The sequence below is a fragment of the Sapajus apella genome, unplaced genomic scaffold, assembly GCF_009761245.1.
Source record: "Sapajus apella isolate SASKATOON/1434 unplaced genomic scaffold, GSC_monkey_1.0 scaffold42, whole genome shotgun sequence".
In the NCBI taxonomy this organism is placed as follows: Eukaryota; Metazoa; Chordata; class Mammalia; order Primates; family Cebidae; genus Sapajus; species Sapajus apella.
The window spans coordinates 20,398,715-20,410,785 of record NW_022436982.1 but is presented as its reverse complement, the minus strand read 5'-3'; the positions used below and the strand labels follow the sequence as shown (position 1 = coordinate 20,410,785).

The 12,071-nt window shown below is 34.6% G+C and overlaps 1 protein-coding gene across 20 annotated transcripts in view; it reads right to left on the bottom strand.

Moving 5' to 3' along the window:
• Positions 1-12,071, bottom strand: part of MPDZ (multiple PDZ domain crumbs cell polarity complex component) — a 165,520-nt gene that overhangs the window by 80,771 nt on the left and 72,678 nt on the right. For all 20 annotated transcript variants that reach the window (XM_032300209.1, XM_032300210.1, XM_032300215.1 and 17 more), the window contains 5 exons: positions 9,120-9,229; positions 6,177-6,323; positions 5,135-5,299; positions 3,114-3,299; positions 1,740-1,949 (listed from right to left, as the gene is read on the bottom strand). In XM_032300209.1, coding sequence (XP_032156100.1) covers positions 1,740-1,949; positions 3,114-3,299; positions 5,135-5,299; positions 6,177-6,323; positions 9,120-9,229 — 818 coding nt within the window. The remainder of the gene's footprint in view (positions 1-1,739; positions 1,950-3,113; positions 3,300-5,134; positions 5,300-6,176; positions 6,324-9,119; positions 9,230-12,071) is intronic.

Genomic DNA, 12,071 nt, shown 5'->3' with positions numbered 1-12,071 from the left:
AAAATGGGCTAAAATATTTAGCTCATCAGCTTGCCTACATAACCTGGTATCAGCAAAACATTCAGAAGAAGTATTATAGGGGGGAAAAAAAACCTGTTTTTTTTCTTTGCCCATATATGTGAGTTTAATATTTAACAAGCCTCACTTTAGGTAGTAGAGTTATTTATCATATATTGCAATGCTTACTGAATTAAATATCAAATACTGTCATAAAAGAAATTTATTTTGCAACTATATAGAAAAAAGACTACTTCTGAATAACTGGTATGGTTTCACCTTGAGGAAAGTAAAATAAAAGGTATATTGAGTCATGTTTGCCGTTTCTCTCTGTTCAACAGAAAGACCAGAACCAAATGTATGGTCCAATCTTAATAAATAGAGTCTTCGATAGCCTATCTTTATTCTTACGTTTTATCCATAGTGCTCTTTTGTCATGATTTTTACAAGCCTAGTTCGATTTCAGGTTGGATTAACATATTCTTCAATCATCCTGACCTCCTTATCTTTGTTTTTTTCATAAATATATTTTAATAGGCTACTGGAATTCTTTGTGGACTAAAAAGTGGGGCATAAAACTTTAACACTTAAAATACATTAACAAAGCTTACTGTTTTAACAAATTCTTTCACAAAAATTAACAAACCCATATTGTTACTTATGAAAATATATTTATGTGTCTGCATTTTCTTAAGAAAAGGTATATCTGCCTTTTCACTTAAAACTATATTGACATACTGGAAAAAACCCACAAATATTGAGAACATCTCCAATATACAACTGCAATACAATGATAAGTGTCATTTGCAATCACCATATCTAACAAAATATACTGCTTTATGTAGCATAGATTCATTAGTTATTTCTATTATTATAGTAATTTATGATTTGGGAGCTATTCCCTGCCAGGAGAAGAGCCATAAACTGATGAACCCATTTTGGAAAGTTTAATTTCCTACTCTGCAGTAATTAGACAGCAAATGTGTTAAAGTCAACTGAATTTAGTAACTTGAAGACACTCTGACAGAGATTCTACTTTATCCCACTGTGATTAAAGATTTTATTGTTAGTTGTTAAGGCTATTAATTTTTCTAATAACCCACTACATTGGTATACATATTTTAAGCTGTATTTATTTGAAAATATTTGATTCTGCATTCATCATGACCTTATTATCAAATATAAAATGTCAAGGCTGGGCATGGTGGCTCATGCCTGTATTACTAGCACTTTGGGAGGCTGAGGTAGGGGATCACTTGAGGTCAGGAGTTCGGGACCAGCCTGGCCAACATGGTGAAACTAAAAATACAAAATACAAAAATTAGCCAGGCATGGTGGTATGTGGCTGTAGTTCCTGAACCCAGGAGGTGGAAACTGTAGTGAGCTGAGATGTCACCACTGTACTCCAGTCTGGGTGACAGAGCAAGACTCCATCAAGAAAGAGAAAAAAAGAAAAAACAGAGAGAAAAGGAAGGAAGGAGAAAGAAAGAAAAGAAAGAAAGAAAGAAATGTCAAAAGTGAACCAAAGAGCATTATTAATAAACTTTGTGGTTATTTTCTTTCCCTTATTTTTTAAAAATATTACTTGAAATTAAATCTTTATACCCATGGAGCTAGTAATCATGTTGATGAAAAGTACTGAAAGTCATGATTCAATCATGAGAACACCTACAGCTAAAAGTAGACCTATAAAACATTTCGCTTGTAAATATAAAAGGAAGCAATAAAATCTGAATTCTTACGGGTAAAGGCTTAGCAACTCCTATTCTCACAGTTCCTGATGGTGCTCCCTTCAGTGCTTCTACAGCTTCCTCAAGACTGCTGTTTTCCAAATTAACATCATTCACAAACATGAGTCGGTCACCAGGAAGGAGTCGTCCATCCTTTTCAGCAATGCCGCCAGGCACCAAAGAACGAATTACAATAACAGTGCTGGCTGGATCAATTGGATCCTGACAGAAAGCAAAAGGAAAGAGGAGTCAGCTCATTTTACAAAGAAAATTCTTCTACAGGTTGTCCACTGTAAATTGTAAGGAATGAGTAATTGCTTCAAGTGTCTAAAAATTGTCATGCAAAAAAAAAAAAAAAAAAAAAAAAAACTCCATACAAAATTTCTAATTAGTTATTTAGGCAAAGGTTATCTCTATTTTAGAGGGTTTAGGAAGAACTCATCTGAAGCAATGGCACCCTCACTTCCTAAGGTTCCTGAGCAGACCTCTTAAATTTTACAGATAACTTTAAAATCGTAATTTCAACTTTGATAAGTTATCAAATTTTATAACTATCATTGGATGCCAGATGTTGAATATATCAATTATTAACAAAAGCATTTGTTAAATAGGGTGTTACTGTATGGAACATCAACTCACTACTAGATATACATGCACTGAAGGTAGGACCCAGCCTTTCGAAATGAAAGAACAAAGAGAGAAGCCATAAAGTATGTGGTAATGAAATATTTTCATATACACAACAACCTTAATGTTTTAACAAGACTCTAGAGTCAAGTCCTAAGAACGCAACTTCCTGGAGTCATCTGAGGTGGCTTTCTGATTCAGTATTAGTAAGAAGCAACAGCTACACTCTATCAGACAGGCTTTACCATTTCCTCCCTTAGCAAAGAACACAATGCAGGCAGGGACACAAGGACAACTTGGCCAATTTAAGTATGTTCATAAATTTAGTCAAATGATTGGAACAGCAGAAATATTAATTGGAATATCAGACTATAAATTATCATTCATGTTATAGACAAAAGAAATATCTACTTTTTTATGACTTACCATTAAAATATAAGCCACCGAATAAGAGCACGGAAATAAAAATAATATAAACACTTCCAAAATAATGGAAAAAAAATCCCACCATGATAGTCTTAAAATGTATCTTCCAATTTCCATGAGGTGAAATAAAAATAGCTCAATGAATTCAATGTTAAAAGAAATCCTTTATGATAATCAATGAATCATATAAATCACTTTTGAAAGACTGACTAGAAAAAAGAAAATGTCTTTGAAGGCTATAAACTACCATCTGCTTTTTCTGTGACAACAATATACCTTTAGTATACAGCATCTTTTAAAAAAAAAAAAAAAACTTAAGTATGATATACTTACCTGATAATCTAAAATGCTAAAACCAAGCCCTTTGCTCCCTTTCTCCAGCTCTATGTGCTGAATGCCAGCCTCCCACATGGCCAAAGGTGCTTGAACCTCCTCTCTGCTCTGACCCACATCAGTCATCGATAGCACTGGATCCTCTGTCTCTGACGACCCGATGAACTCACCTAGATCTACACAAGGCTGGATAACACATCAGACAGCTCTTATTTCAGAGGCACTAGATTAGCTGACACACATACCAACACCACAAGAAAAGGGATATTCCCAGCATCTGTCCAGAACAAAACATTCTCAAACAAGACTAGCAACAGCTTTTCATGAAGCCTTTAGGAATTGAGGTAGTAATTATTGAAAGTTGTTAAAAATGAAGAAATATGTAAGTTTTAACAAACATTAAAAATATACGATTCAAAGGTCTATGAAAATATGCAATGGTTACATCTCAACAGCATGATTGTGGGTGACTGTCACTTTTTTCATCAGTGTTTCAATCATCAGAAAAAAATATAAAGCTATTTTGATACTAAAAGAATTCGTAAGATAAATAAAAACAAGAGAAAATGGATATATGTAAAAGTTCTATACTCTATGCTAATAAGAGTTCTAAACTGCTGTGACTTGTGCATACGGTTATTTCATTAATAAATTAACATACACAGTGGCAAAACATAAGATTTGAAAATAGATTTGTCCCAGCTTGAAGCATTTTGAATATTTGAAATCTGAGTTACATTGAGCAATATTCCTAATCTGGGCTCCACAGTTACCCATCTCATAGAATTTTCTGAGGACTAAATGAAATAACATTTATAAAGCATCTGACAGAAATAGGGATTCAAAATGTTAGCTTCTTACAGTGAAAATATTAAAGAATATAGGTTAATTCAGCTTTGTTCATCTGTATGCACATAACTTAAAGAAAGATGTGTTTATGAGGATGAAATTCTAGTTTGTATAATATCTTTGCTTCTAATCAATTATTGCACAGCCTAGGACCATGGATGCAAATGACACCCATCTGCTTTATTGTAATCATCTCTTTATACATGTAAAAACATGTATGGATATATACATAGCATGCTAGACTTTGAGTGCTATAAAATTTGGAATTACATTTCTTGTTCTACCCTATTCTAATCACACATATAAATATTAAACTATGCATTTTATTCTTCAAAATTTTCAAAATCATTCCATTGTGCTGATTCATTCAATATAATATATATCAAATCCTAACATCATCTCTCAATATATCTTAAATAAGATTTGACTAAGCCACAAATTATGCAAAGTCCAAAGCTTAACTTTAGGTATGTATTGTATATCCTCAGAAAAGCTGATTAGCTCCATTTCTTGACATCATGATATGAATTGGAAAGAATAAGCAAACAGGAAAATGTGAGTTTCTGAATGTCACAGAGAACTATCTGACATGTAGCATTATGAACTCAAATTTATCATATTTTAAAAGCATAGTGTGTAAACAAGTAAAGCCTATCCACACAGAAATGCTGTGTCCATCCATACTTCAGCCATTCACTATGTGGTAACTGCATGCCAGGCAGAGTTGGATAGTTTATGTAAAAATATTTTTTACCACATATGTACTATGCATACACTATTTACATACTTTTCTCTTCTGCAAACAGAGACAAATATGACCATCTACTTCATAGAAATATTGCAAGTAAATTAAACAAGTATGTAGTATGCAGTAATATCTAACATGATTTCATAACCTTATTTAACCTTCAGGGAAACTTTCTAAGACAGGCCTCATGACTTACATTTTACTGAATTGAAAACTGATGTTCAGAAAGATGAAGTGATTTGCACAATTTCCTACAGCCAGTGGTCAAGTCTGATTCAAACCCAGATTTGGCTGACTTTAAATTCTATCCTCCAAGCCATGGGCTACGTGAGTAAATCCAAAACTCAATTTAAAAATGCTTAAAAAATTTTAAACCATTTAACCTTTCCATTATAGTTTAGCCTCATATATGCAAATCTGATACCTTTTCTGTTAGCTCAATATCACATAAGTCCAGGCTATCCAATTCTGATTGGGTGGTGGGTGGCACAGTTCGACGGCAGCACACCATTGTCACTTCTATAGGCAGTTCTTTTAAGATATTTACCACATCTTGGTGATTTTCACCACGTAAAGTTATGCCATTTACCTGTGAAAAAAGATACATTGTCCAAGAAACAACACTTCATAATATGAGTATTTTTGTGAACACAACTTTTTATTAAATAAATATAAATTTTACTTTAGTCATTACCATAGTTTTACTGTGCTCAGAATTACAGTAAGAACGGTGGAAATACCATCTAAATTTATGTGCAATGTAAAGTATGGTTAGAATTGGAGCTTCTAAAGCACTCAAAAAATAAATAAATAAATAAAAATCACTAGCTTTCATCCATGTTTGATCTGCCAGTGTAGTAGTCTGGGAAAAAAGAGACAATAAAAATATTTTCAAAGAATAAAAGGAGCAAGGAGAAGAATATTATAAAACTTTGATATTTTATAAAATTTTAAAGTGAAAAAAATGGAAAATGACATATATTGTATGCTAGTGTGTTTTAAAAAGTAAGGTAAAACAATATATTCCAATTTTCTTATTTATGCATTAAAAATACTGGCAGATTACAAAGAAACAGATTAGTAGTTTAGTAGTTACCTAAAGAAGAGTGATGAGAACTGGGTGGATAGGGACAGGAAGGAGACTCTTTTCCATTCTTTATCTTTGTATTCTCTGTGATTTTAAACATGTAAACGTATTACTTATTCTAAAAATAAAGATTAAAAAATTTTCAAAGACTGTTGTTATAGTTCTCTGGACCTAAGTAAAAAATGGCAGAGAATTAGGTCTAAAGCTAAATGTACACAAAGATACAAAATTTCTGCTTTGGGTTGTTTTTATCTGTATATTTCTCTCAGGTTCCCTTTGGAGGAGAAATTTAAAATGAGAACTTAATCACCACATTAAGCCTCCTGCAATCCTTTCTATGACTTATTTAAGGAGGAGAAGGAACAGCACAGCTCCTTACTTCCAATAGCTCGTCTCCACTGAAAAGCTTCCCGCTGTGTCCCACAGGACCTTCTGGGAGAACAGATCGGATAAAATGATGTCCTACGGTTGCTTCTAGGCTTATCCCCAATCCACTGTTCTCACTAAACTTGCTCACATGGGCCACCTGAAAAGAAAAAAAAGAAATCACCACGAGTTTTATATTCTATTTCTACTCATGCACACATTTAATGTTTTATGTTCACCCAAAAGTGGTCATCTTTCTCACAAAGCTTCAAAAACCATATTGTAAAACTGCAAAGCTTTGGGGCTTTTCCTTTGAAAGAGTACTGCTGTCTTTTGACTTCATGAACTAACAAACTGAAAGGAAGCAGCAAGCTGCAAACAGCCATTACATAGGTCTCATTTGTTTCTCATAAATAGGTAAAATTTCTCTCCTTGTTTCCCAAGTAGAAGAATGAAGTTCAGAAAAGTTATAATAACCAGAGTTGCACAGCTAGAAAAGGGCTTCAACTCTAAACAAAGAACCCAGAACCACATTCCTGGTTTTATGCTATATCCAGAGACAATGATATTTACAAATAATCAAAGCTTAAAACAAAATAATGAACTTCCAATTTCCTACTGTTACACTAAATAAAGAAAAAATGTTAGGAAACTGTTCATTTTAACATAGAATCCAGTAATTATAACATTAAAATCAGAAGGTATGCCAAAGATAATCTACTTTTTTTTTTTTTTTTTTTTTTTTTACTTTATAGTTAAGGAAACTGAGGGATAAAAAGACTAAAAAAAGTTTCATTAACAAGAGCTCTTTCAAATTTTGATGATAACATGTGCGGAAGTCACTTTCAGAAGCAATATCATCTGACTTTGAAATCTAATGCTGGGCGAAATCCTTCTCACCCCTGAAAACCCAATTTAGACATCACTTCCTCTGAGAACGTCCCATCCAGTAATGTCCATTAGTCCTGTTACACTACTTCACGATTTCATTTATGCTGTATCATTACACAGCAAACAACTTAAAGTCAGATCTATGTCTTATTTACCTTGATCTGACCAAGGTCCATAAATAACATAGTCATTTTTCATTTATTGTACACTTCTGCCCTTGACAGATTACTAGGAATGCCACCAAGAAAGCATGTGCACAAAGGGCAGTTAAAAGTTCAGTCTTTGAATAAAGAAAATGTGGCACATATACAACATGGAATACTATGCAGCCATTAAAAAGGAGTTAATGTCCTTTGCAGGGACATGAATGAAGCTAGAAGCCATCAGTCTCAGCAAAGTAACACAGGAACAGAAAACCAAACATCGCATGTTCTCACTCATAAGTGGGAATTGAACAATGAGAACACATGGACACGTGGAGGGGAACATCACACACCGGGGCCTGTCAAAGGAATAGGGGCAAGGGGAGGGAGAGCATTAGGCCAAATACTCAATGCATGCGAGGCTTAAAACCTACATGATAGGTTGATAGGTTCAGCAAACCTCATGACACATGTATACCTATGTAACAAACCTGCATATTCTGCACATGTATCCCAGAACTTAAAGTAAAATTTTTTAAAAAGTTCAGTCTTAGATCTGATGCCTGTGACAAAATGGCTAGTCAAGAGGTCTCCTTCATTATTCAATTGCCACGCAAAGAAATGCTGTCTCAGTTATCCATACCTGCCACATTAACCCTATCCCTCCATGAAAATAATTTCTGAAGTTTCATATTAAATTAACCATTGTTAAGATGAACCTTAATGTATTTTTTCTTAACTCAATTTAAAATGGTAGTAACAGCTATACTTACTCAATTCATATTTGACTGTTAATCATTTTGAATGTTAAAAAAAAAAAAATTATACTAAGGTGCAGTGGTGCATGCCTGTAATCCCAGCACTTTGGGAGGCTGAGCGGGGCAGACTGCTGGAGTTCAAAAGTTTAAGACCAGTCTGAGCAACAGGATAAAACCACTCTATAAAAAACATAAAAATCAGTTGGGTGTAGTACAGCACGCCTGCAGTCCCAGCTATTTGGAAGGCTGAGGCAGGAGTACAGCTTGAGACTTGGTGGTCAAGGCAGCAGTGAGCCATGATTGCACCACTGCACTCCAGCATGGGTAACAGAGTGAGACCTTGTCTTAAAAAATGAAAAAAAAAAAAAAAAATGATGATTATGGTCATGAGGATTAAATGAGAACACTGTTGCTTGGCACAAAATACTCTATAAATGCTTGTTATTAATATATGTCATCTGTTGTATTTTCTCCCTTTTCATCTAGAGGCATATAAATATTATAAGAAATATGAAAAATTCTACCTAACATAGTATAATATTTTATTTTTCCTTTTGAAACCCCTGAAATGTGCTGGTGTGTATCTTAACATTGGTAATTTGTATCAATTTTGCTGGACTTCCTTTTGGGACGGTAGATCACAATGGCTATGTTAGATATACAGGCTATTAATAAACACAAAACATTCGCCACAGCATAAGTGGTATGAAAAAAGTATGCAGGATTTTTTCAGGAAAGTAAATACATAGTAAGGTAAAAGAAAGTGTGGGAAAGAGTCCTTTGATCATTCTGTTCATAAGTCACGATAATTTTATTTTTAAAGAAACTCTCATTCTATTTTGATTATTTCCATAAATCATAGGTTTAAAAATCAGAAAAATCCTTCCTTGTATCTATAGTATTCATATTACTGGAAATATTAAAATACTGATAAAATACAAGTTTCAAAACTTCAATCCCATTTATTTCAGTTCCTTTGTTACTTGCCTTTCTCCAACCTTAATTTTCTTTTTATTACCTGGATTACCACATTTAGGTCATCTAAAAAAAGCCTGCACATTTGATTCTTCTCTGGAACTCTGATGATTGACTCTATTATTCCCTCGAACTGTCTGTTCAAATACAGTTGCAAGTTAAGAAATTATGGAGGGTAAGCTAACCTACCACTATTTCATAGTTAATTCCCATAATCCTTTGCCATTTTGCCAGCAGGGCAGCTTCTTGTTGTTGTGCATCTTCTGTTTCTTCTACCTCAGCTGACAGTAATGGATACCCTGAAAAAGTCAAGGCAATTAAGTTAGTAGCCAACTACAAAAATCTGTCTACTGCTGAAAGTGAGGTGCAGAACTACCCTGCAATCATTATATTGCAGCAAATTTCTCCCTTCACCATTACTGATTTAATACATTTGGGTGCTCTGATGTTGGGTGCATACATATTTACAATTGACCTATTGATGCTTTTCTGATTACATAATGACTTTGTCTTTTTATTTTTTTTACTGTTCTTCACTTAGTTTATTTTATCTGACATAAGTATAGCTACTCCTGCTCTTCATTTTTGTTTCCATTTGCATGAAATATCTCTTACGGGATATTCCCACAGAATGTACCCCAGCAATATGGCAATATTGGGGCTCCTTTGAATGTGATATTTCTTTTCTCTTGATGCTTTCAGTATTCTTTTTTATTTTGCTAGCCTGATTACAATGTGCCTCTTTGTACTGAATATAGTTGGTTACCTCTAAGCCTGTAGCTGGATGGTGTTGTCTTTCTCCAGGTTTGAGAAATTTTCAGCCACTAATTCCTTAAATATGGTTTAAGGTCCTTTTTCTCTCTGGTCGCCTTCAGAAAAAATTCCTATTATACAGAGGTTAGCTCATTCCATGGTATCCCATAATTCTCATAGGTCTCCTTCACCCTTTAAAGTCTTTTTTTCTTTCTGCTCCTCTGACAGGGTAATTCCATATGGTCTATCTTCAAGCTCATTAAGTTTCTCTGTTTGATCAAATTTGCTTCAATAAAAACTTTCTAATGAGAATTTGGCTTAGTTACTGTATGATTTATTCCTAAGCTTTGTATTTTTTATTTATAAAATAAAAAATAAAAGATATAAAGATAAAAACAAAAGATACAACAAAATAAAAGATACAAAGATAAAAATAAAAGATACCAAGAAATAATTATTTGTCAAATTTTCATTGTGATCCTGAATTATTTTTTTAATTCCATTTTGTTTTCTATTCATATTTTCTTGGGATTCCTTGAACCTCTTTAAGAGAATTATTCTTAATTTTCTGTACATTTCATAGATCTTCAATTCTTCTGGGTCCATTGCTGGAGCTCTGTTGGGTTTCTTTTGATGGTACCCTATTTCTCCATGTTTTCACAATCCTTGTGTCTTTACATTGATGATGGTACATTTGAGGAGCTGGCTACCTCTTCCAGCTTTTGCAAGTGCTCTTTGGTGGTGTTAGAGTTTTACTACTTAGTATCAGAACTTAAATGCTGGGCTGTTGTTTTTCCCATTCTGGGGAGGATTTACACTGAGTACTGGAACTAAAACACTGCCCTGGAACTAACTCTTTGACTTGCCATTATTTCCTGTCTAGGGGAGACTTACAGTGAGCACTGAAAGTTAAACACTGCCCTAGAATTATATTGCTGCCCTGCCATGGGTCCCCAGTCTCGGGAAGACTTAAGCAGGCACCAAAACTTAATCCAAACCTTTCAGTTCTTTCTAGGCCAGGAGATGGCTCCATGACAGCACCAGGGTTTTGTGGAAAGCCCAGCTAAAGACAGGATATTCCCACGGATTGTACCCCAGCAGCACCAAGGAACCATTCAGTCTCTTCAGCATGGCGTACCCACTGATCAGAGTGCAGAATACCTGCCAATGCATGCCAGTCACTGTGATCAGTGCCTCTATCTTTGTTCACTATTCATCCCAAGTGCATTAGCCCTCCTGTAACTCCTAACGGTTCCCAAGAATGGGACCTGGTGGGCTTCCAGTGAAAGATTACCAGACCAGTGGAGAGAGTGAACATCTACCTCCAATTTCCTCCTCTCGTCTTGGAAACTGTGAGTCTAAAGAAATTCTCTTTGAGTGGCATTATGCCAGTTTGAGGAAGTGGGCAGATGAGCCTCAACTCATTTATCTTGTGAGTTATGGCTTCTCTCAATCCTGTAGGCCCTGGAAGTTTCTCTGCTTTTCCCCCTAGTTTTGGTGAACTCAGGGTGATATTTTTGTCTTTGATAGTTTCTAGTTGTATGTATATAGGAAGAGTGATGTGGGAGGAATCTTCTAATCTGCCATCTTGTTGATGTTACTCTTCAATTTGCTGTATATTTTCAAATCACCAGAAGAGCAGAATGTTGTGTTGAATATTCATAACACAAAGAAAAAATAAATCTATGAGGTGATCAAAATGCTAGTTACTATGATTTGATCATTATACACTGTATTCATGTATGGAAATATCACACTGTACCCCAAACATATGTACAATTTTTATAGATCAATTGAAAATAATAAAAGAAAATAAACAAATTCACTACAGAGGGAAATAACTACGCAAGGATGAACACAGATTGCAGGGAAGCTTTGAACTGATTCTGCAAGAGAAATAGGAGGGTCAGTCCAGAGTCATATCTCTTTCCACACTTCCTTTCTCTGAGTCTGCTGTGTGTACACAGCTAGGCAGTGATTTAAGCAGGTAAGATTATGAATGTGAAAAGTGGGGAATCATGCTGCTGATAAAAAACAGTCTGCAATTCATATTCAACCAACCTTCAGCAGAACAACTCTCCATTCTCACCTTCTCACAATTGCCCCAAGACTGGATTTCAGGCATATGTTTAAAAATCATAAACTCTAAACCTCTGATCTTGCTGGAAAGTCAAATGACTTGTCCAGGCTTGCACAATGAGTAAAATATCTGTGGAAGAGGCAATAATATCTTATCCTTTGTCTGAGGACTAATACTAGGGCAGATGTATTAAAATCACTTAGAAGTTTGTGCTTTATTTTGTTTAATTCCTGATTCTAAGTCTATGGTCACTTCCAATGTATCCTGACACACACACACACACACACACACACACACACACACACACA